This window comes from Leptosomus discolor, chromosome 5, assembly GCF_034619465.1.
Source record: "Leptosomus discolor isolate bLepDis1 chromosome 5, bLepDis1.hap2, whole genome shotgun sequence".
Lineage (NCBI taxonomy): Eukaryota > Metazoa > Chordata > Aves > Leptosomiformes > Leptosomidae > Leptosomus > Leptosomus discolor.
The window spans coordinates 12,336,023-12,362,215 of NC_141395.1; the positions used below are offsets into that span (position 1 = coordinate 12,336,023).

The 26,193-nt window shown below is 41.4% G+C and overlaps 1 protein-coding gene across 1 annotated transcript; it reads left to right on the forward strand.

The window, feature by feature from the left end:
• The first annotated feature begins 496 nt into the window (after nucleotides 1-496).
• HACD2 (3-hydroxyacyl-CoA dehydratase 2) lies at nucleotides 497-20,279 on the forward strand. The gene is made up of 7 exons (XM_086465207.1): nucleotides 497-627; nucleotides 6,991-7,108; nucleotides 7,476-7,494; nucleotides 11,938-12,026; nucleotides 17,983-18,104; nucleotides 18,758-18,936; nucleotides 19,973-20,279. Exons 1-7 carry the CDS (start codon nucleotides 497-499, stop codon nucleotides 20,053-20,055), a joined length of 741 nt encoding a protein of 246 aa, XP_086321333.1. The 3' UTR covers nucleotides 20,056-20,279.
• The last annotated feature ends 5,914 nt before the right edge of the window (nucleotides 20,280-26,193 follow it).

Here is a 26,193-nt window from a genome sequence, read left to right on the forward strand (position 1 = left end):
TTTAAAAAGTGATCGAGAAGGTCGTTTACCACCGGGCCGGGAAGCGCCAGGCCCGGCCCCCCGCGGGGCTCCCCGGCCGTGCCGACCGGCGGGCCCGGGGCAGCGCTGGGCCCTACGCGACATCCCCGGCAACCGGCCACCGCTCTCCCCTCACGTTCGCCGAGCTCCCCTCTGTGGGCACCGGGGGGCCTGGCTGCGAGCCAGAGTGCCCCTGGGACGCGGCAACGACCCCACCGAGGGCTGGCGGCAGGGCGAGGCAGGGCGAGGCAGGGCGAGGCAGGGCAGGGCAGGGCAGGGCAGGGCCGGGCCGGGCCGGGCCGGGCCGCCCCTCCCTGAGGCTCCTTCCCGCTCCCGGCGCTGCGAGGCGGGAGGGCCAGCGGCTGCGCAGAGCGCCCTGCCCGCCTCCAAGATGGCGGCGCCGGCAGCGCTGGGGAGGCCCCGCCCCGCGGCCCCACCGCACACTGAGAGCGGGCGGAGGCCGCGGGAGCGCCGCAACATGGCGGCGTCTGGCAGCGGCGGCAGCCGGGCGGATAACGGCTACGGCAGCCAGCAGCCGCGGCGGAGGAAGGGCCCGGGCGCCCTGGCCACGGCCTACCTCGTTATCTACAACGTGGTGATGACGGCGGGGTAAGGAGGCGTGGGGGGGCCGTCGGGCGCGGCTGCCGGCGGGGGGGGGTGTCTCCCTGGCAGGGGAGCGGCGCCCGCCTGCGCCCGGGCGCCCCTCGGTGCCCCGCTCGGGGAAACTTTCCCCGCACCGGCTGCCCACCGCCTGGCGGGGCGGGGGGCGCGGCCCGGCGCCGCCGCTGCCGCCTCTTGCAGCCCCTCTCCCTGCGGCGGCGGGCCGGGCGCCCCCTCCTGCCCTTCCCTTCCCGCGGGGCTCGGCAGAGCCCGTCCCGTCGGAGGCGGCGGCCCCCGGGAGCGGTGCCCGAGGGGCAGCGGGTGGGAGCCTGCGGGCGGGCTCCGCTCGGGAGGGCTGCGGCCATGTGCGTGTGCACGCGTGTGCGTGCCGGCCGTGCGGGCGCTGTCCGGCGGGCGGCGCGGGGCCCGGGGCCGGGCTGGAGCGGGGCTCCTCTGCGCCGCCGGCAGCTGGAGCGGGCAGGCTGCCGAGGGCTTTCCCGTCGCCGTGCGCTCTCTCTTGCCTCTCTCCGTCCTTCCCTCGAGTACCCGCAGCTTCAGCCGCGCTGCCCTGGTGCCGGGTGGAGACGCGTTGCCGTTCCCGGTGTCCCTCGTGCTGTCACCGGCTACGCCTCACCCTTTCGGTAACGCTGACAAACCACAACCGAACATCTCCCTCGCCCCTTCCCGTGCTGCAGAGGGGGTTCCGGTACGTGGTTGCGAAGCTGGTCTGCTGGCTTGGCCGTGTCTCTGTGTCCCACGCCGCCACTGTCACCCCGCGCCGGCGAGGCTGGGGGCGCGGGCGTGCCCCCGGCACGTGCCCCCGGTGCTGCCCGGCCCGGCCGTGCGAGGCCTCGGTTGGGCGGCGGCCGCTCCTGGCGCGAAGCCGCCCCGCGCCCCCTCCGAGGTGTCCGCTGCCGGGCGCCCCTGGGGCAGCCGCGGGGCCGAACGGGACCCCGGCGAGTTCTGGGGCCCGCTGTGCTCCATCGTGGGCACGGCAGCGTGCCCGGCAGCGGTTCTCTCGCCTCCCCGCGCCTGTGGTGTGGACCCCCGCGCTTGTCAGCGGGGAGGTGAACCGAAACGCAGGGGATTTATCCGTGGCGGTAGTTAAGAAGGCAAAGCTGTTGCTTTAGAGCCCTGCGAGATCTCCCCGTAAACCTTTCCGCTGCTGCGTGCGTCAGTTGAAGTCGAAAGCTGCTGCTTGCCGCACGTGAGCTCCCGGGCCTGCTCGAGGGTCTGCTCTTGGCCGGGGTAGCAAAATGGGGACTTGGGGTGGTCGGTGCATGCTCAGGTGTGTTCCTAGGCACAGAAGTAACAACAGCCACAGTTGGGGGCTCTCAGGATAAAGGAGACTTGTTTCTGTTTGTGGTTTTTTGTTGTTTCGGAGGCTGTAGAGTCTTATTGGAATCCAGATAAAAATAAAACCGTCTTTTGAAAGATTGAGGGTGGGAGGAGAAAAGAGCCTTTAAAATGGATCCCGAGTGAGCCCGTTTTCCGCTAGATAAATCCTGGCGGGTGAGGAGTCAGGCAAACAGACTAGTCCCACTATTTTGTGGGAAGATTGGTGTAGAATTAATAAAGATACGATTTATTTCAATAAGGCGGTTGGACAGGGTGATTCTTGTCTTTGCTGGTGACAGCTGATGCTGTTTCAGATTGTAAGATGGTTACGCTTACGTGGAACAAAGGTGTCTGGGAGGGGAGAGCTCAGTTCTTGTAAGGTGCTCCCTACACCTGTTGCCCCACTGTGAAATGGAACTGCTGCGCAGATTTATGGCTCTGTGTGATATTTGCAGAGTATTTCACTCAGAGGGGGATAACAATTACCCACCAGTTTGATAAAAGTGAATCTTTTGTTTCAGAAATACTTGATGACGTGAGCAATAGAACACAGTACCAGGGCAGTGAAGAAGTCTCTTCAGTTTTGTCGTGATGTCCCTGCACAATATTTAGAAGTTAACCTCTTTGAGCTCTTCTTAGAAGTAAAAGCATTTGCCTTGCTCGTTGAGCCGCTTGTATTTAATTCACTGATATTTATAAAAGATCTCAAAAACCTGAGAGAGAAATTGCAATATAAATGGAAAGTTTCTTTAAAGGTCCTGAACTTTTTATCGTGGTAGGCAAGTTCCTCAGCATATGAAATTTCTATTCATCAGAAGGAAAAATTAAAACAAAACCAAGCATTAGAAACTCAGAAATAAATAGTGTAAATCTGTATTTAGCTTCCCGTTGTCACGTAAATCTGAATCATGATGTTGCACATTTTCCTGATTTATACCAAACTTCCTAGAAAATTCCAGTCTTGGGTGGGATGTGGCTTCTGGTACTTTAACATGCTTTTTTTTCTGGGCACATTTGTGATTAGATGATTTCTGCAGTTTGGAGCGCTACCACGGGAGTCCTGTGATCAGGGTTTGTATCTCTGCGCTGTCACTCGCTGCCGTTCTTCTAGGATAGGTCACGGAGGGCTCTGACTGCAGATTGGTTTTTGAATGGATGATGATTTTGCACTTCCCTGGACACTGCTGAAATTGCACAGTATACCACACTGAGCTTAGGAAACAAACCTCAGTTATTTTCTTCTTTTTTAAAAGACTTCATAATGAGGTAGTTTTCCGGGAGTTGGTTGGCAGAAGCTCAGCTGTCCGTACAAGATCGGTACGCAGCTGGTAGCAGCAATGAGGTACTGTCTTCATGTCAGAGTGCTCAGACTTAGTTTCTCAGGCAGCAGTGCCTTGGAAAGAGAATTGTGAAAACACCAAAAATTTGAAGGTGCCCAGATGATGAAGGGATACTGTAAAAGCACGTGAGATTTTAAAAAAAAAACCAAAAAACGTGGGTTTTTTGATTTTTGTTTTACAAAAAGGTGGCTTTTTAAACTGAATCACACAACAGCTTTGTAGTGTGGTAAACAGGTAGTAGAGTAAATGTTTTAAAATCATAGTTGCCTTAGCTATTAGCTTTATTTAAAATGGATCAAGTAGCAATTGAAAAATCTCAGCATAATTACTGTATTTACTTTCCTTTAGCTAAGTCAAGATAAACGCAAACGTACTGACTCTAAAAATAATAGAGCTTATTTCTAATTTTATACCCTAGTGCACGTCGTATATGGATTGATTCCTAGGAATACAGTGGCTTTTGCAAGAGCAAAACAGTAGAAACAAGTCTGTGTACCTGTGGATCCCTGAATGAAGCTGCATGCACTTAGCGCTTGGTTCATATGTTTTAGGTGTTTTCTTTCAGAAAAGGGACCAACGTGATGCAACAGGGAATAATCAGTCCGGCAGTTGGTTCTCAGCTGTACTTGCTCAGGTTTTTTTGGCCATGGTTGGAAGCATTAAGCTGCAGAAAGCATTGCATCTTTCTGCTCTTACATTCAGTCAAACTGTTGTTTTCCCGTCACAGCCTGAAGTCGTGTAGTCATGCCTCCCCTGCCGTAGGAGCCTCATTCTGCAGGCGTAGATGCAGCATAGAAATTACTTCCTAAAAACCGTGGTTGACTGAAATCACTGAATAATGAGGGGGTGGGGTGGGCGGGAAGGCATACTGTGAGTCGGGTGTAAATGTTTGTTAAGCTCCTTTAAGCTGCGACTGCATTTCTTACTTTTAGTCAGTGCCGTAATGACTGGTACTTCTGGGTGGAAGTAGTTGATGGTGGTATAAACAATGAATTTCAAAAGGATTTCCCTCAGTAGGATAGATCTTAATGTCATGGCTTTTGAATTCGCAAGGGTTCATGTTATCAGTGCTGGGCAAACCGTGTTCTGGGTTGTGAGTTTCACTGTCCACGTCTTCAGTGACTGGTTGTTGAGAGTCAAAGTACACTTCTCCCTGTTCAGGCGCGTAGCTTGGCTGTGTTCTTTTGCATAAATGATGCAGAACTTCAGTAAACTTTGCCTAAGAAAACACCTTTTTATAATTTGTAAGAGAAATAAAGGAGATTAAACTAAGGATCTGAGCATGAAGCTTGCTTATCATGTCTGAATAACTGAAAGTAAAAAAAAATAAAATTTATGTGAATGCAGTGTTCATTTTCCTTAGTCTGGATTAGTCAGAGTGTGAGAGTTTAACTTAAAGTTTACATGCATGGCAGTGGTAATTGAATGAAACGGACCTCCAGCTGGTGTATCGGGTGGACTTCAGTGTCTAGGTCAGAGAAAGCTGGAGAAACTAACGTAGAGCTTCTGTGTGACAGCAGTGCCCTTTTAAACTTCCCACCGACTTTCAGTTGATCTTCCTCACTTTCACCTACTCCTGTTCCATTTTCTCTGGTCGAGGGTGGAGAACTATTTAAGAATCACAGAAGCAGGACAGAGGTTCTAAAAGCTTCAAACAGGGACAGCTTTTAATTTTGTACAGATTAATACTTTGATCTGTATTAAATGCATTTTGAAGACAGTAAATGGCATGGAAAGTACGGTCTTTCTGGAGTCGGTGATCTGGCAGGGAGGGTGGAGATGAGCAAGAGCTGGAGCTCCTCTGGGAGGCATGTACTTCACCAGTCACTTGGTTAAGGTGGGAACAGTTTGCAGGCACAACCGAGGCCCGGTATCTTGTGCAACCTGAGAAATTGCTCAATTGAGCAAAGTTTCTCAGCAAACAGGGAAGATTAGGAGAAACAGAAAACTTAACGAACAGGAAGGGGTCAGTCTGCTCCAGTTTACTGTTCTAAAAAGGGGGCAGTTGGTGTTGCAAGGGGGAGTCATTAATGTTATAGTGCTTACTGGTTTGTTCTACAGTGAGGTCCCAATGCAAAAGTAATCTGATTCTTCTTTGTAAACAGCAATTACCTGGCAGATGTTTGTCTTTTGGTTTCCCAAGACAGCTTTGAAATAAATCATCACTGCTGAAAAAAGAAGGGCTTGTTTCTCGTTCCCTGTTTCCGCTTCCTACTCCTACTGCTTTTCTTTGGTGCTCGTCTTCTGAGAACTCCAGGAAGAAATGGAATAGCTTTTTTCAGCTGTACTAACAACTTGTTATAAACACAAACTTGGATGCCACAGTTACTTATTACTGAAAAACTTCCAACAATTACTATATTTGGGACAATATTTGTGCATACTTCATAACACCGAAGCTATCACAGTAGTTGTAGGCATCGGACATGCTGTAATTTAAGGGAATTTCTTCATCTTCCCTGGTACCAAGCCACAGCTGCAGATTTTTTCTGAAGAGTAAAAAGCTATTGCATAGTTAGGGGACTTCCTACCTGTCTACACACACTTCCACTGAGGTGCACGGTTGTTAGCAGAGATGCTTGGTGACCGTTAGCCCAAGCTTTGTTACAGCACTTCTGGGTTTGGAGGGAGGTGGAGGTAAAGTAGGGTGGTGGCATTAAGAGTAGCTGAGGGCAAAACAGCCCGGATGAGCCTGTCGGTGACAAGTTTGGGAGCCGGTGGTAACTCTTCCCACTTCTCATTGACCAGCCCCTTCTCGCCCTGTTTGCCACAAGCAATTGGAAGCTGAAGTGAACTATAGATGTTCATTTCAAATGAAAAAGCGTTTGACCAGGGCACACCCACCTTAGTTTTGTGGCATGTCCCAGGCTTCCCTGAAGAACTTCTGAGGTTGTGGGCAAACACTGACTCCGGACAGCTGTGATAGTGAAAGATGACTGCATCGGCCAGGTCTGGGGGAAATGTTTTTGGGTTGATTCCTGAATTACCTGAGGGGAAAATCAGCAGGGTTAGTAGGTCCCATTGTTTATAGTATAGTTGCGGTTACATAGGCACTGCTTATGTAAGCCTAGATGTATTTGTTGCTTAAAAAGGAAAGCTGGGACAGGAATGGCCGTTGCTGCCTTCAAGGCTTTAGCAGGCTCAGTTTTCTTGCAGTTACTTAACCTAACTGTTTCTCATAAAATAAATGCTAGCAATTAAGCTGGATGGTCTGTCATGAAGTCTGAGGGTTTACTTTGAACTGGAACATTACGATGAATGCCTTCTGAATCTTAATCATTTGTCATGCTTCTTCAAGTGGTGGTATGGTAAGAAATCTGACTAGCAGTAAGTGGTTTTCTACATAGAGTAAACAAAATGTGATGCTAATCTTACGTACAATGTCATTAATACCTTCCATCACTAAATTAAATGCAGTTCACTGAAAAATAGGCTAAGGCATTAAAGATACTGGTGTCATGTTGGTGCTGAAAGATGTTTAAAAAATGCATGATCTTTAACTTTGAGAAATTTGCAGAGAATCCAATTATTTATAATGTTTTCAGTGTGGCAGAGGTTAGGCAAAAAGTTAGTACCTTTCAGGGCAGTTGTATGCCTGTTGCTTTCTCAGATACCAAAAGAGGGCTTAAGGATTTCTTTGTATTTATGCTCTGCTTAATGTCTCCTTGTCTTAGACTTTTTTTCTCTCTTCCAGATGGCTTGTTATTGCAGTTGGTCTAGTTCGAGCATACCTGGCTAAAGGTAGCTACCATAGCCTTTACTATTCGATAGAAAAGCCCCTGAAATTCTTCCAAACTGGAGCTTTGCTTGAGGTAGGTGTGGTCATCTTCCCTAGTGTTACTAATTAGTGTTACTAGTATTTGCGTGAGTGTTCTCTTTAGGAGAAATAAGGCAAACTTTGAGCAGTGCTTTCTAGGTGCCTGTTTTTTCATTAGCATTTATAGAGAGATTTGAAGGCAAACGTAAGAAATATGCCTCACACAAATGCTGAATTTTTCCTTTCAGCAAGAGGTGAGGGAGCTTATTGTCTGCTATTTAGCTTGGGCAGTGGAGATAAATATTAAGCTTAATCTCTGAAATACAAATATTGAATCTTAAGCTCTTGTGATAGAACTAAATGTTTTTCTGAATTGCTTCATTTGAAATGTTTAGTGATTTGAACTTTTCTTTTTGTTCTAGATTCTGCACTGTGCATTTGGTAAGCTTGCAAATTTTCTGTTTTATTATTTTTACAGAAGACTGCAGTTTTAGCAATGTATTAGCATGAAAAACGTTACGGTCTGTGACTTGCCAGTTTTAAGTCTTGCATAACTCACTAATTTTTGCTCAAAGTACATTCTGATTTTTTTACTAAATAATTTGACAAGTTAAATTACAAAAGGGGAAATAGTATAACAGGTTTTCAATTACTTGACATTCTGTTTTTATCTAGATCCTTCCAATGCTACAAATCTTAGAGCAGTTTATGAATGTTTTATAGTAGATCGATTACTCTCCATCTCTACATCCTATAATCTTCTGTACCAAGCTGTCTTTCCTCCAAAAAAAAAAATTGTATCTGGAAGTAATTTAAAATCCAGTAAAAATAATATTTCAGGCACTAGGACTTTTGCCTGCATCTGTACAGCATAGACACATGCGGTAAAATTAGGAAGGGTTAACCACTCTTTATCCTAGATTTGGCTGTGCTTTAATGGAACTGTTTGGGAGAGGAAGAATTACTTAAGACTTGACAATTCTTGATAGCCTGTACTGTGAGGCCTGTTTGTTAGCTTGGTAGGAGGAACTCTGTTGTGTGTACGTGGCCTGGGGTCAGTAGCAGTGTTGGGGTTCAGTCAGCCTGAAGAGCCTCACGTCTGAGTGACAGGGTTGCATCTTGTCTGGTTGGGTAGTCAGCACAGTAGTGGACAGTTTGGCCTCCACGTTTGGATGTCTTGTTTATAGAATAGATGATGTGTCGCAGTCTCTGCAAGATCAAAGCCCGTGTGCAATAAAAGGGAGCAGTGCCTGTCTGCGTACCTTCACTTAACTCTGATTTTTCTAAACAAGCCGGTTTTCACAAAGAGACAGTCTCATGTTCAGGTAGTTGGTCTTGTGATTTTAAATGTAAGTGTTGAGTTCCTACCTGAAGGTTTGCTAGCCACTATTTAAAGAGTAAGATGGCATTAAGATTCTAAAGCTGCAGCTACAAACTTGCTGTTTTTCACGTATTGTACTAACAATCTATATACTGGAGGGTGTATTAGATTGTAGGTTCATACTGAATTCCTGTGCAAAAAGATATATTTTTTTTTAAATTTAAATAAATGTAGTAGTTGGAAAACTTAAAAACATATACATAAATTTGTCAGCAGAGGGCAGTGTAAGTCTGCATTTGCTAAAGTGGTTCCAACCTTCCTGAATAATGCACTTATTCTGAAAACGTTATCTTCTAAAGGTCAGCTTGTAGAATGTGTGCAGATCATCCCAAGAAATCAATGGTCATATACTCCTCAAATTAATGTAAAAGCTTCTCAGAGTAATCTATATGTATCATATAGTTAGCTGTCTGTGCTGCCAAGGCAGTCCTTCCAATACTGTTTTTACTAGAATAAACCGTACTTACATCTAAAAAATTTGTCAAAAATTAATAGTAATGTGAAATCTTTGAAGTCTTATTTGACAAGTGGCAAGAAGGACAAGAAAATCTCAGATCACTGGGCAAAACGCTTGCAGCTAAAATGCTATTTTACCATCCTAAATCTATAATGCTCTACTGTTTCCTTAAGCTAAACTTGTGTGCAGATGCCAATGTTTACTAGTACTAAATCTGAGAAAGCGTGTGAAAAATTTAGTTGGATTATCTTTTCCTCACGCTCTAGAGTATATGTCTGCACAAGTCATTGAATAGCAGGAGGGAGTCCTGTGTTCCACCTTTCAGGCTGCTGCAGAACAGCAAACAAGAATGACTGTACCAGCCTGTCTGTGCAAAGCTAATAATCCTGGCTCAGTTGATTTGAGGTGTGGATCCGTTTAGCCCATGTTCTCCTCAGTAGCACAATTTAATATTAGTGAAGACAGCCATTAGTGGAGTGTTGCAACATTTTATACCATTATAATTCTATCTTTTTGCTTTCCCTAACAAAGTTTTTTACAAAAAGCCCACTTATTTTATTATAACTGTCTGTGGATTTTTTTTTTTCTGTTAATGGAGGCATTTGTCAGTTAAATAAAGTGAGGTGGTTTTGCACAGCTGGATGTACTGCTGCTGTCTGCTGTAGTCCTACTGACTGGTAAAAGTTTCTGTGCAAGGAGAAACAGGAAATTTGCAAATTCCTTTGCTCCTGCTAAACTAATTATAATTGCTGTAATAATTGCTATAACTAGAGCTGTAATTCTCTGTCAATAGAGGAGCTTATCTGTGACAGATGGCTGTGTGTATCAGCATAACTTTTCTCTCCACATCTTTTCAGTAGAATCTGAAATGTTAGCATCTGTGAGGCAAGTTCTTCAAAGTATGAAGGTTGATAAGGGAACGTCTCTATCAAGCATGGTTGAGACCAGAACTTTGGCATGTGGCAGAGATTTAAAAGATGGAGAGGTGCTAACCTGCAGCTCAGAGACCAAGAAGAGAGACTGGAGGACAGGCAAATGGAAAGTGAACATCCAGTTCCTTGACTTGCGTGGCAGACAGAAAACAAGTGTGTGAATGGCATTGATAGCACAGAAGAGCTTCTGCCTGGAGGAACTTGGTATGGAAAGAGGTGATAGGAGCCATCCAAATGTAGAAGCAATAGTAGTACAGGGAGTTTGTGAAGGGAAGGAATGGAGAAAAGCAATAAGGCTCTGGCGAGTACAGGCCCAGCCCACAGAGCCACTACAGTACCAGCCTTCCTGCCATAGCGATGCTTACCAGTAACCCTCTGGTAAGCCGGAGTCAGCACTGGCTGACTTTGCCTTAGCCCCCTCAGTTGGGAGGGATCCGAGGGCTCCAGCTGTAAGCTAAGCTACCCTCTGGGAGAGGGGAAGCATTTGCTGAGAGTTGGCGGGTTTCCTGCTGGAGGGGGGAGGCTTAGTCCAGGATCTGGAAGAGGTCTGGGTCTGGCTTGCTCGCTGCTTGGTTCTGGGCCTGAGCCCTCTGTCAAGCACTGCTCTAGCATGTGCAGTGTTGTATTAGTGGTAACAGATGTTTTTTAAAATACCAAGTTTAAAGTTGACTGTTGGGTACCTTTTTGGTGCAATAAAATGGTGGAGTAAATAATTAGAGGCAAGTAAAGCTTACATCAGTTGTAGCTGGTGAGTCTCTTCTTTTGATCTCCTGTTTTTGGCATAGGTTGGCATTGTCTTGGCTATAATGAAAAACCTTGTTTGTCTAACTTGTGAGATAATCTTGCAAGGTTCCTACACATTCTTTTTGGCTTATTTATAGATTTCTTTGCAAGAACATTAGGTTATCTTGCTTAGCAAGGGCTGATCTAAATTGTATAAAAGAAAAAGTCTGTTACATCATAGGAGTGAGCCTTTAGTGAGTACAGATTGTGGGGGTTTATAGCACCCCTTTTTGTGTTGTCCGAGTAACAGACAAGTCTGCCCTGAGGTTTTACAACAGAAACTAGATTATGAACAGTATGTGGTAAAACTGAAGAGAACTGTGTGAGTAGGACTTTTCCCTCTTTTTACTCTGAAAGAAGACAAACATAATGACTGTGTGGCTGAAAAGAATTCTTATGAAACTTGCTTTTGGTTTTTCTTATCCTTTCTTCCTCTTCCACTTTCCAGTTTGGTCTTTACATCTCTCCGAGGCTGTTGTGTTGCTTGATGTGATTTACATTGGTTTTAGAAGCACTTTTTACTCTATTTTTGGAGCTGCAACTGCTCTTGCATTTGTCTTCATCATGCTATTGGAAGAAAATAAAACTTTGTGCTGTGAAGTTTTTGTGTAATCTTGCAGTCTAAAACTATTCCTGCTTTCTCAAACCTGGGCGTGTAGGATCCTTTTAGTGGCAGTTTAAGCAGCAGCTTGGAACTTGCTTAGAAGAACCCGTGAAATCTGCTTCCTTCAGAAAATCTTTAAATTGTTTCTGTACCTACCATGCATTAGCTATTGCTTGAGTTCCGCTTGGTTTTTTAAAAAGGTGTATTCCCAGGACAGAATTCTGAACTTTGTATCTGTCAGAGTATGGGCTAGATTAGTGTTTCTTCAAAGTAGTTACACTTTTTGCTTACTGTTTTTAATGACATGCTGTGCAGAACATCTTTATTGTTTTTACTTTTTAAATCATGGTAATGAAGAGTATATTGATATTTTAATCAAACAGGATTTATTTGAAAAGCTGCATCCCAAAAGCTATCCGATTGAAGTGATCTCATCTTATTCAGCTGGTTTGTGTATTAAGGAAAGTGCTGTGATTGCAACAAGAGCGATTACTTTTATTTGCATTTTGGTGCACAAAGTCTTGTCAGGGGATTGCATTGCAGTAGGCTGTATAAACGCACCACAGGACAGGCTCCATACTCTCAAATTAAAAAAAAAAAAAAAAAAAAGCTTTCCTTCCAAAAACTTCAAATAACTGGACTTTAGCTTAGCTGTGTTTTATTTCCCCACCCCCACCTCCCACCCTGATAAGTCAGGAATATTTACTAATTGCAAAATATCTTCCAGGCATTGTTCCCTCTTCTGTTGTTCTGACTGCTTTCCAAGTGATGTCAAGGGTTTTCCTGACGTGGGCAGTAACACATAGTGTAAAAGAGGTAAGTTAAGCTACGAAATAGATAGAAAAAGTAATGACCCATGCTGAAAAGCAAGTGTTGATCACTGTCTTATTTTCCTTAAAATGACTTCTGTTTGTATCCCAACATGTGAAATTGTTTATGTGAATTTCTGTGGATCAAAAGAAATAAAAATAAATCCGATGTCATTTTTTCTTGACAATTAAATAGACTGAGGTCTGATTCTCTCGCTGTAAGACATCTAGCTCCCGAATAGATTTTGCAGTCCTTACTGAAAATGAAAGAGGTCCCAGTGTATGATATGGAACCTAGAATTTGGGACAGCGTTCTAGTACTGATCTCACTAGTGCCATAATTAATAGCAAAATCTCACTGCCCTCCTCTTTCATAAACAATTTGCTTCCTTTACCGTGGCATGTGGAATCTCCCCCTCAACTGTTTGTGCACATCAGTGCCTGGATGTTCTCCGTTATTGCTCTCCAGGATAATCTTCCCTCTGTCCTTCATTCATTTTTCTTACATTCAAGCGTAGGTGGGTTTTGGGGCCCACGTGTTTTTTTTCCTCATTGCTTACCACACCAAATACTGCTGTACTTTATAGAAATCTTTGCAGAATCTTTTGGAAGCAACACGCTTTTAATTGATACAGATCATGCTGACTGACTCTTTCATGTCATCTGAATACCTTGTAGTAGCCCAGATAGGCCGTATCTGTGCTGTTACTTTAGCCAGCCAATGTTACTAGTTTTCTTCTCATTAAAGAAATTAGTCCTGATACCAGTGTCAGCATGGCTGCCTGAAATAAGTGATACCTAGTGTAATAATATGCATAAGATCTTTTGGGATTTGACATGGAAAACGTCTTAAGGAGCTTGTCTTATTGCCAAATCTGTAGGGAAGATGTTTTCCTTAGTCCAAACCTGTTCTCAGAGCGTTGATCCGCATGTAGAGTAACACAAGTCGCTGTAGTTCTCATTAATTAGCAGCCCTTTCTGATGTCATGATGCTTGTTCATGTGGAGCCTTAGTTTCATGCTATTTAAAGTGGACGAATGTTATTTTTCTCAAAAAACTCAAAATCTTGTAAATACTTATCTTCTGATGCATTTCATTTTTGGTGCAAGTAAATGTACTCCAGTCTCTGTTAAGTCACTGGAGATAAATGTTGAGTTTGGGAGGAAAAAACAAAAGCCATAATCCCAAAACAGTAGATTTTAGATACACATATAAAATATTTTTAAAGAAATATGCGTGTAGTTTTGCTTGTTACTTGTGTAATGTTAGGGTACCTGGTGCTTCGTAAAGAACAGTGATAATCTGTTTTATGAATTGCCTCCTGGTTTTGAAGTAACCCCAGTACTAAAGGTTGGGTTGCATGGATTAGAATTAGTCCATGTGTTGTCTGTTGGACATCAAAGGGAAGTCTGTAAAATGATTGTGGGTTAGGTTTTTTGAAACTTATGCCCACATTCTCACCAGAGAAAACCGACAAAATGTGAGCACCAAGTTCAGCCTAACATTCAATTTTTAACAAGGGTTTTTTGAACACAGATTCTTTCAACAATATTACATGCAGGTTTTTTCCTCACATTTATGCAGTGTTTTGGTTAAAGTCTTGCAAGAGACTGTATTCTGTGTTACTTTTTTAATGTCTTAGAAAGTGAGCATAAGAATGGTAAGGATGAGGAATCCTATGATGAGTTTTTCACCTTTTCACCTTTGCTCTAAGCAAATAAATCAAATGAAGAGGCTTTATTCTGACCCCTCCCCTTCCCCCAAGCCAGAGAGCATGCAGTCTCACCTGGGGAGATGTACTGAAAGTGTCACGAGTGTTCTACTTTTTCTAAAGGGCTGTCTGCACAAGTGAGCTCCATGGTGAAGTCCAGGATTAAATTCTCACACAGCTTTATGGAACTTGTAAGCTATGCAGTTGCATGATGAGGTTCTTGTAAAATAAAATGCAGTTTTCCTCTTTAACTTTTGGAGTGAGACTTGTTCAGTATCTTGCTTTTCCAGACGTGTTTTCATATATAATGTAGTTAAAAGAAGAAGCATCTGTACTGCATCCCTCCTTTCTGTCAGAATACAGTTCTAGATATGTGGTGTGATTTGAAGCATGCTTCTTGCCACTAACATGTTTGTGCTTTTTGTTGAATTTAGTGCTGATGTGTTGTTAAATTCAATATGAAAGTATTTATAATAAGTGTTAAAGCATGGCAAATGTTAAAGCACTGCGCACTTCTTTGGGTAGCACTGAGATTCCCCTTACCTCCACCGTATGAGTAGCTGGCAGCTGAGGGGAGGAGGGATGGGCACGTAATACAGTACTTGTAATTTTTTTGTCATTACAGCGGAAAGGAATCAGTTTGGTGAATTTTACTGTTTTTCGTACAAAGGAGGGAAGAGAATGAGTAGACTGGTGTGAAGAGCTAGAATAAAGCAGGCATAGGAGAACAGAAGGTGCCCTTCAGTTCAAAGTTGTCTTTGAACTTCTGTGAACAATGAGATCATCCGGTGACATCATGGCAGGCCTTCTGATAGATAATTCTGCAACCAGTTCTGATGGGTAATTAAATATTGGTGTCAGCAGTGATTTAGTGCTTATCCAGTTGGGTTCAGTTACATATAAGTTGCAGATAAGTATAGTATGCATTTAGAGGAACCGCTCTAGGACACAGAGTCAGAAGGGGTGATGTGAAGATGACGTGTACAGCATATTGAGTTGGTAATGAAGACTCCAGTATCTGCAGTTGTGAATTGACATCTTCAATCAGTAGTAAAGCATACTTAAAGGGGAAGGAGCATCTTAATTTATATTTAAAACTAAGTTTTAGTAAAAGAAGTCCACGCTGGAAAGTTCAGAACTCTAAATGGGTGAGTCCAGTTGAAAAGCCTCATTTATCACTGCTTTACATCTATGTAAAACTTGAGTAATACTGTATAACACAAATGTCTGTCAGGCCCTTTGTGCCTACTGTGAAGCTTCCTTTTTTCTTTTTTTTATCAATGTACCAGAGAACCGGCACTTTGGAGGGAGATAGGCTGTTTCATCCTTACAGTTGCATAGTGCTGCTGCTTTTACTCTTCTACACTGGATTACTTAATTCTGTCTTTAGCTGAATTTTTCTGTGTGAATAATTTGTCAAACTGTTACTCTTATTGTGGAGAAATCTATAGAATTTCCCTTTTCATGTGTAAGGAGAACAGTAAAAACTTCTCGGGCTTTATTTTGTCAATTGCCAATTCTCATCTTTGCATCTTGAAAGGCTATGGGTTCTCTTATAACAAACACTGTCTGCTATTCGTAGTATTGAAGATAAGCTAAAATATGTTCAGGACCCTCCTTGATGATTAATTGGTTTGAGACGCATGCCAAAAAATATGCCGGTGGTATAATTGACCCTTAATAAGGCAGTTGGATAAATAAGTTGTAAATAAAGTGTAAGATGCGATTTGACTTTGTCTAGCACCTCCTTCAAAGTCTGGCATGAAAATGTAGAGGAAGAGAAATTGAGTTCTGAGGGCAGCATTGGGCTTAGTGGTTTACTAAGGGTCTACTGTTTATTGGCTGTACTATCCCCCGTATCCTCAACTTGGAAGAGAAGCAATACAAATGCAGCGTTAGCAGTGCCTAAATGAGTAAGACTCTTCAGACACTGTTCTGCAAATCAGTTCCCAGGGTTTTGATAATGTGCCTCTCAGACATCTTTATTTGAAGTATTGAAAAATTGTCAGTCCTCAGACAGATGTCCTGATAGTGACAGACTACTGACAGATCTGTTGGTGTGTAAGAAACATACATTTTAATGATAAGCTTTGGAATGCAGTTAAAATATAATAAAATGTACAGTGGTCTCCTGTTCCTTACTGCACAGAACAGAACTATTTGAAAACTGTATAAGTCACTTTTGTATGAGAACTACCACCGATTTCCAGTATTCTGCCTTCCTTGAATAGGAACACAAGCTACAAAGGCACAATCTGTGATTCTGTGTTAAGTGACCTTAACAGGGTTGTGTGTGTGTGTGTTTTGTAACGTTGTGAACTGTTTTGATAACTTCTGAACGCAGGGCTGATATTAAAGTAGGTGGGAAGGGCTAAACCTGTGAAGGCAGTGTTGCAGAAGTCCTGTGACAGAACTGGATTGTGGAACTGCCAGATTTTCTACTTCTACGTGTATCATTCACTGTTAGCTTCACAGTTTCCTCGCTCGTGTCCTTGGGTGCTACTTCAAGCTACAAATTTTTGATTGTTGGTTTTACTGACTTCCATAGTTAGGGAAAGAAGTGAGGTTTCAAAGTACGGGTTGAAGTCTGTGACTCATAAGTTTAGATGAACTCACTAAGCTGCTACTCCTGATTTGACCAGAAGATGCAGCTCTGGAGTGCTTGAGAAGCGTGTTGCTCCTTAGGAACAGCATCATCTGTGAAGTGCTGTTAACTTTTCCATGTTGAGAACTAAGTCTTCCTTATAAAGCAGACCCCAAACAGGATTAGGATCCTGTAGCAATGTGAAGATAGATTTGGTCTCTTCTCTGAAAATCTTCAAATAAGCTTGGGATTTTGTTCTTTTATGAAGGGAGATCTATAAGCAAATTATCAGTTTCATGTGGAAAAAGAACAAGGTGCATTTGCTGCAAAATGTAATGAAAGTGACTTGAAATGCTATACGCAGCAGAATATAGATTAACAGCAGCTCTACGTTCCAGGATATCCCAAGATTTCTGTATAAATCTTTTCTGGGTTTTGTAGTCTGTAACAGAAAGCTTTTTATGAGTAATCCTCATGAGTGTTTTTACACACAAATATATGATCAGTCCCCTCCTATTAAAAAGTTTCTGGTTGCCCATGTATTTTCTTGTTCCCTTTTTTGTTTGTACATGTACTTTGCCCAAGATGAATAGAATGTACCACCCACGCCTACTGACTTCGTTTGCCATGTTTTCAAGAGTTGGAGGAATAAAGAAGATGCGGGCCCCTGTGGTTGAGCTCTTTTTGTTCCCACGGTCCGCTGAATTTGGGCTCAAGGTACTCATACAGCTGAGAATTCTGTTGAAGGGGAGGAAAGGAGGCGGGGAGGGCTGCATAAAAATTGTTTGCTCCCTCAAGAGTTTGTAGTGCGGGTCGGTGACTCCACGTACTATTTCATCACTGTTAGCTCCCACAAATCTAATAAATCTATTAATTCACTTTAAAACACATGCTTTTGAAGATAACCTTCAAAATGTGAAGGGAGTAAAAGCCGGTTCAGTGATGCGTGCCTGAAATAAAAGTTCTAGAAGGTGTAAAGCAGCGAAACATAATAATGTCTTGAGTGTAACATTAGAGGAACCATGCTGGATGCAATAAGCAGGAGAAGGAGCAAGGAACGGCGCAGCAGGTAGTTGTTAAGCTTACCTGAGGTGAGACATCCTGAGCTGTTTCTTCCCTCCTCCCAGCCCATGTCCTGGTGTTAGCTGCTTTGCTGCTGCTCAAAATTAGGACCTAGTTTCTCATCTGTAGAGAGAGGAAAACAGTGCTTCTGCTCAAGAAGTAGCACGGACTAGAATCAGAATATAAAGTCTAAACCAGATATCAAGTGTTAGACTAATGTGTTAGCATCCTTTCTGCTTTCTGCATTAGGAAGCAATCATAGGACTGAAATAGAAGATGCTACTGTATAGGAATAGGAAGAGTTATGAGTTGTTCTCAGCATTTCAGGGATTTCTTGTTCTGATTTACCTTGCACGGAATGGGAGATCTTAAGTTATCTGATCACCAAGCAGAGCTATTCTTAAGCAAGTAGAAAAATATGGACCATGATAAGAAGGGTGTTTTACTCCTGTTACTAATGTTGCGTTTAAGCTCATTCTCGGAGTCTGTTGTCTAAAATGATGCAGTAAAGCAACCCGTGGGAATTGATTTCTTTGAGGTTTTCTTGGGTCTGGTGAGTAATTAGTAATGCTTGAATTCGTACTGAGCTTTTCTTCTTTCTTACAGGTACAAACTGAAGATAGCGTCTTGTTATTTGTGGTGGCCTGGACAATCACCGAGATAATCCGTTACTCTTTTTATACGTTTAGCTTGTTAAACCATCTCCCTTATCTCATCAAATGGGCCAGGTAGGTGGCATAATAGAGATCATAGCCTTAAAGCAGTGATTTGACAGTGATGCTTGTCTTGTAAAATAGCTGCAGTACAAAAAATTAGATTCTACCTTGAGGTAATTGCCCTGTTTGTGAATGTGACTTCCTAGCTTCTTTTCAGCAGATTTCGGGGTTAAAAAAAAATCTGTTACATTGTAAGCTGAAAGAGTAGTTTGTCAGCGCTCAGTCCCATTTACAAAGTGATTGTGTTTGTCAGAAACTGACGTTTAACAGTAAGAGGTAACAGTAAGTCAACTGACATTTAACAGTAACACTTCAATCCGAAGGTTGTACTTGAAACAATCTGTAAGCTCCTTGATTAACATCAACTGTGTTTGGTCCCATTTTAAGTAACATAATGACCTATACCAAAGAGTTCAGAAATCAAAGTAACAAAGATAGTTTTTAGATTCTCAAAGGTAATCTTTAAATAATTCAAGCTCATTGCTGATTTGAATATTTACCTTGCAATACTGTTTATACCTTGCTATGCTTTAATCCAATAAGAGCTAGGGGACATAAATGCTGAGTTGAGAACTTAAAATTTGAATATGCATAATAGCATTTAACAAATACTTTGTCGGAGTTTGGCATAACTTTTAATCCTTTCCATAAATGTTTTGTTCTAGGTACACTTTGTTTATAGTACTGTATCCAATGGGAGTCTCGGGCGAATTACTCACGATATATGCTGCATTACCGTTCGTCAGGCAGTCTGGCTTGTATTCCATTAGTTTACCTAACAAGTACAATTTTTCTTTTGACTACTATACATTCCTGATCCTGGTTATGATCTCTTACATTCCAAGTAAGTATGAGTTTGTTAGGTCTTTTTGATAGTAAAAGATGCACCAGGAAGAGCTAGTAATTGTGGGATTAACATGCATATTACTAAATAATTTTGCAAAATTAATCCTGAAAATTACCTGAAGAAAAAAGTCAGAATTAAAACCGCAGGGATTGCTTTCTAACACCACCTGCAAAACAGTAATACATGTGTCTCGCACTTGGAATATAAAATAACTGTGATACTTCTTGGCAAGTGTTGACATCTTCATATTGTTTCCCCCCCCACTTACAGACTTTTAGGAGAACAAAGTTCAAAACAGCTTCTTAAAATTCAGTTCTTCAGGAGCAAGAACATTGCTTTTGCATTAGTGGGTAGGGAACCATTTCTATTGAATTAAATTGAATTGACATAATCTCTGGTTGATGTTTCTATAGATGGAATGAAGGTTTGGCTTTGCTGCTTTGAAATGGGGAATAGGAACACGGAAGCCTTTAGCAAATGTAAATGTGCAAATAAAGTCTAACATGCAGAATAATGTAGTGGTGATGTTGCTGCCTGTTAGCTATCTCTGTGGCTGTCTTTATATGAACCTTGTTCATGCAGAGTGATAAACTGTATTCAAAGATCTAAATTTCAGTAGTTTGCCTGTCTCTGTAACAAGCACTTACACTTTCAGTGAACCAGCTTGTCATTCTGACATCAAGGTTCGTAAGTTTATCGGAAGGCCTTTTTGCTCCCTGAAATGTATTTTCTTTCTACCATGTGTGTGCAGTTCAGGGAACTTTTGTCACCTTGCTTGTATGTGCAGAGTTAAATAAGGCGTTTTGCATTTAATTAGAAATGGGATTGCTCTAGCAAAAAATAAATAGTGCCTGAAGCCTAAGGACAATATAATATCACTCTCTTGAAGGCAATAGATAACTTGAGCAGAAAGCAGATACGCACATTTTCTTTTAATAGAGAATTGGTGACCTTGAGCGTGTGATTGTGCATCTTACATTGACATGTAAGCCTCACTTCATACTTTCTTTACTTAAGTTTGTTTTCTCTTCAGTTTTTCCTCAGCTGTATTTTCATATGCTGCGTCAGAGGCGAAAGGTACTCTCCCACATGGAAGAACACAAGAAGTCGGAGTAATTCCAACTCTTTTTCAGAACTTTTCAAACATCAAAATGCTGCAGATTTTCAATACCCAGCACATTTATAAAGAATATACCAAGATAAAATAAGTCAGAGGTAAAAGACCAATAATTTAGCAAGAACAAACAATAAATCTGATTTCACTGAAATTCCATAATTTAAAACATTGAGATAATTTTCAGCTTGCAGTGCTTCAGAAAACTTCTAAACTTCTTATGACTTGGCAGTTAGCCTTTTCCTTTTCCTTAAATGATATGCTAAATGGTTATCATTTATTACTAAATGCCTGAAGGTTGCAGTATGAGTGATGAAGTTATACCCACTAAATGCTTGAATTGGGATGATATTACTGATACCTCTTTTTTTTTTTTTTTTTTTGAAGTGCTTGACTGCATGCCAGAAAATGTATGTATTGCTGTGAAAGCAAACAATATGCTCTGGAATGCTTTAGGATTTTGTCAGAGACTCCAGTGGAGAATACAATGTAGGCAAAGTGTTTGAATTTAGAAAGGTAGGTTGTGTATTTAAAAGGAGATGGGAACAGAACAGGAAGCCAATTATGGGAAATAAGGGGAGTGTGATTCTTTAGGAATTTAAACAGTAGGGTGTCTGACCAGAGCATGTTCTCTGAAGATCTTACTTAAGCTAATTACTCAAATGCTAATGTTAATTCAGAGGCTCTAATGCTTACTTGAAACATTAAAACTCCTCTAAGTACTGCATCCCTGGATACTTTTTTAAATATTTAAAAAAAATAACAACTGTAAGATTTCTAGTGGTATCATTAATGAATCTAAACAATACAAGGAGGCAGGTCACCCAGGAACAGGTGCAGTTCTCCCTTTTTTTACTTTAAATTATCATCTCTGATCACTGTCCACTGTCTCAGTGGTACTCCTCTTTTGGTGTTGAGGACTATTTGGTCTACTGTGGAATCATCTGAGGGCCTTGTTCCTCAATCTAGCTTTTCTCAAGTGACTAATGTATATCACTGGCACATCCAAGCAGGCAGTTCCAGGCACTGAGCTTCTGAAATGTTGCGAAGTCGTAAGCTCCTTCTTTGAAAGCAGATTATCTCGTGTCTTACATGCTGCTTTTGCAGATTGGACAAGCCTTCCTTCCTCTGCTCTTTTGAAAGAGCAGAAGATGACAGCAAGTTAAATTTTCCTAGGTGCTTTCTCTGGGTTCTCAGGCCAAGCCTTCCCTTGGGAAGGTAAAACAGAAAATGAGAGAACGGAGAAAATCTTGTGGTGAAGCAGAAGGCACTAATGCTGTGAGCAGTGCCCCAAGTTGTGGACAAGCTGTCGATCGGGGGCAGGGGGTGGGGAATGGAAGGGACAAAGGGAGCAGGGAAATAACAGATATGCAAGCAAAGGCAAAAGGAAATGTAGGTTATGGCCTTTGCTCTCTTAGGAACTGATAGTTGAATTGTCCTATCTTCATGCGGTCAGAGCCACTAGACAACACCACAAAGGCTTCTCTGGTTTCCCTCTTGTAACATCATGATTTAGTGCATAAATGAGGTGTGACCACTACCATGGTACCTGCAGTGCTAGCCTCGTGCTGTGCCTGCCAGCACCTCCCCCTGGACGTGGCCCATATCTGTGTCCCAGTCGCTTGTGCTTGAGGCATCACAGCTCTCCCTAAACTTAGCCAGTAAGTACTAAGGGCACAGGTTCTGTTCTAGCACTTGGGGAGAGCTGGATTTACAGTTATTTGGGTTTATGTTTGTCAGAGCTAGATTTAAAAAAAAAAAAAAAAAAAAAAAAAAAAAAACAACACAAAAAAACCCAGCAAACCCAAAACTTTGTATTTTTAATTCATTTCCTTTGGCTCCATCAAGAAGTCTGACTGAATTTTCCTAGCACTCAGTAACACATGTTCAACACAAGCAGGACTATTGCAAGCAGGGAGAGGGTAAGAGACAATAATGATCTTTGCTTCTATTTTAAACCTTTTGGAGACAGTTATTGGCTGTAATCAAAAATGCTGTGACCATATACAACCTCAAAGTGGTTTTGCATTCAAAGATGCAATAACTTGAATTCATTTCTCCATTAGGTTATGTGCTGCTTTGTGGTAGTGATCTGAGAAATGTTGCATTATACTGAACTCATTGTTCCAAAGTGTAAACTTCCAGTTCTGAACAAAACATCTCCTTTTGCTTATACTTGCTATCAAAGGAGTTAGTATTTCTGAAGGATGTCATCTAAAAGATCGGATTTTCCTGATGTACTCAGGTTACTGGGTATTGTCGATGCTCAGCTCCTGAACTTTTCTTGGTTTGATTTCTGTCCCCAAATAAAAGATTTGGTTTCAAATTCATTGGTCTAGTCTTTTGGAGGAAAAAAATAGCTGTGTAATATTCCTGTATGAAACAAACTCATAGCTCTGTTGAGAAAGATGTAGTACAGATCTGTATGAGATAGCATCGGCACTATGGAAAAGCTGATAGAGCTGCCAGTAGGGAGAAAGCTTGTACAACCTATGCCTTTACTGAATAAGCTTTATTAGAATATTTACTTTAATTGAAAATACTGATTCACCACACAAATTCAAATACACAGCCTTTTAAAAGAAAACTGAGTTACTTTTCCTTTCAAAAGAAAAAGAAATTGCTTTGATAGTTAAGAAATCTTATCAGCAAAGTTCATTCAAAAATTATATTCTGAAGTATGAACATGCAGTTAGTTTGTACAAGAATTCCAGCACTTCAGCTTGCAGTGCTTTTTCAAGTTGAGCTTCCATGGAAGTCCCTGGAAGGCGATCTTGAGTAAGAACTGTAGTGCGATGCCCTAATACTTTTTGGGGTTTTCCTTAATACTGACTTTAGTCGCACGTGTGGGTGTTTTCTCCTCATAAAATAAGAACAAATTTCCCCTCATTTGTCACTGAAACTGTAATGGGGTTTATGTGAACTTTATAATAGAAGCTTTGATTAAGTATTCTGTCATAAATCTAGAGTGTTTTTTTCCCCCACGACTATTTACTTGGCTTGCATGTTTTCTGTCAGCATCACCAAACTTCTGCAGCAGACATGTTTTCTACTGTGGTAGTCTTTGTGTTGTGTGCCCTGGCTCAGTTGACAATACTTTTATGTTCTACCATGCCAGCTTCGTCCGAGTTAGTCATTACCCTCTAAAAGACCAAGGTTCTTACCTGTGTATCGTTTACAACTGGAACTGTAGAAATGTTCATATTGTAAATTACAGTAAGATGCAGGTTACAGTGCAGGTAAATTGTAATTTTTCACAATGTGATGTTTCTATCAAAGTTGTTTTGTTTTTTTATTATTTATCAGTAGAAAGGTTGGCATTTGTGTGGACCAATCTGCAGTGCCATTTTAAAACCTATGAGCTTAAAATTTTCATGAGTATACATCAAATCGTACATTTTGATGTATATTTGTCAGTGAAATCTGGGTGAAAACTACATGCAATCATTTTTGTATTTTTTTCTATGTTGTGAAGAATAAAATCGTAATTTTATAAGTCTGATTCACTAATATTCTTATAAGTTAAATGTATTTTTTTTTGTATATTTAGGAATCTGGTATTACCTGGAGCTCTGAAAGATTAAGCATAGACATTTTATGCATGGTTGGAAGATATTTCTACTTGATAATGCAGTGAAATGGTTTGTATGCTAAAATACTAGTTTGTGTTGTTGCCTTGTGAAATTGATTCTGTGCTCTCTGCCTGGAGTTGGCCTACTGATCAGTGATACTAACTGCTGTAATCCAAATAAAATAATTCTGAACAAAATATGTTGTATTGTTAATGTTTAAGGAACAAAAGCAGATACTTTATAAATGTGAATTAACGCTGTATTTTTATTCCTTTGTATCTAATATGTACCTTGCCATTTACAAGATTTTTTGGCATACGTAATTTTTGAGCTCAAACAAAAGAATGAAACAACTTGATACTGTTACGAATGCTATGTTTTTCACTTTAAAAAGAGGTATTCATAACAACGTGTTAACGATGTTAACATTCAAACTTACAGCTTCCTGAAGGATCCCAATAGAATGTGAGCTCTTTGTTCTCTTGTTATCTGTACTCTAGATGGTGATGGTTTGCTGCAAAAACAAAATCGTTTGAGTATTATAAATATAGTGGAATGCTTTACTAATGCAACAGAATACTTCAGAGTTCATTTACTAAATATAATATGTCTGCTACCACGGCAACGTTCATAGCATTTTTAACAGTTCCTGAGAGAGATTTAAATACTGTGTCTAGATGCCATTAAAGCTCATAAATAACTAGTTATAATCCTCTAATAGGAACTGAGTAGTAGTTGCAGAGTGAGTGCTATTATTCTAGGCATATGCTTGTCATAAGATTGCACAACTACAGTGATTTTTTTGTTTTATTCCAGACAGGATGAAATAATGTTGTCATGCCCAGCATCAGCACATGTCCTACACATGATAGCTGTGACTTAGCACTACTGTGTAATTAAAAACTTCTCTTTGAAGTGTTATGCCGTGAAGAGTGGCGCTGAGCTCCATTTGTGCCTTAGAATAACTATTACTGGTTATTTGTGTTTCCTCTTCACATTTTGAAAACAGTACGTGTGGAAACTATTTTAGTTACCTAGGGTAACATTAAAAAGTCTGAAATGCATAAGGATTCTGTGTTCGTAAGCAAATCAATTTTACAGTATTTAAGGCTCATCTTAAATAAAGCACTGGCAGTTCTTGATATAAGACTTGAGGAAGGATCTGTGCTGGTGTGCTGAGTATAAAATAGAAAGGTGTAAATATCTGTGTGATTCACTTTCATTTGGTACGGACTGAGTGTTTCTAGAGTTGGGATTGACTGATTCAAGCCACCTAACTGGCTGGAACTTCCATTCAGTATCAAGTGGCTTTTAAATTCTGCTTCCCATCTCCAAAACAAATACTTGCACAAACTCTGTGTCACAACACACTGCCTCTCTGTATGTTAAGTTAATTCTGTATAGTTTTTACATATAAATTTTACATACTACTACATGAGGATGTTATGATTGGGAAATTCATTAGTGAAAGTTTTCACAGAGGCTTATTCAGCTGAATTGTGAACACTGAATTGGATTTTGTCCTGTCTTTTTGACTCCTGCAAACCATCTGTTATCACTTACAACAAGTGTACATTAAAAACTTTTAATACTGACATTTTCTACTTTGAACACTTGAACTCACAGAATCGCATTTGCCTGTGTAAACTACATTCACCCTCTTGGGCACTGCAGTGGGTTAGTCTCACTCTAAAAACAGTGAGTGATAATCTGAAGAATATATATATATATGGGCATTTCAGGTATCTCCTTTAAAATTAGTTTTAAGTTGATGTCAGTTTAAAGGTCAGTCCTTCGTTTCTTCTGCATCTAGCATGCCTATAAAAAATTCTGTTGTGGAGAGAATATAAGAAGTGGAGTGCCTTCCAGTCAGCCTAGGCCTTGGCTGCTTTTATGAAATCAGTTTGTCTTTTAGTTAAAGGTTTCTTCAGGTAAAAGACCACCTTTTCATTTACTGGATGAAGAAAAAGATACCGAGTGCTGGTTTTGTCTACAAAATGACAGTCAATAAAAATATGAGATGGGAAAAGAAGAGAGGTACTGGAGGATACAGAGCTACCATTGTGCTTCCCAAAGAATATGTCACAGTTGACAAAACGTGAAGCTTTCTTCCTTTTTTCCTTTGGTATCCAGTGGGGTTGGGGTGGGTGGGTTGGTTGGTTTGGTTTTGGGGGTGGGGGTGTGTATTGGTTTGGTTTGGCTTTTTGTTTGTTTAGTTGTGGGGTTTTTTTTAAGGCAGAGTAACAGCACTGAATGGAAATGCTGCGATGTTCTGTCTGATGTGCTGATGCCGTGAAGTCCCTTTCATTCTCCACCAAATGTTTATGAAATGATTATGGGGAACTGGATGCACTGGCTTAGGTGCTCTGTTTTAGTCCTCTGTTCCTGTGTATAAATGACTTCTGGGAAAGTTACTGGTTTGAGTATTAAATGTGCTTCCTTACTCAGCCTTTTGGTGCAATTTACATTAAGTAAACAAAGCACTTCAACTGTTCTGAAGTTAGCAAACTGGAACAGTGGAAAAAGCTTTCTTGCATCAGCAAGAAAATGGATGTGAAATTGAAAGTA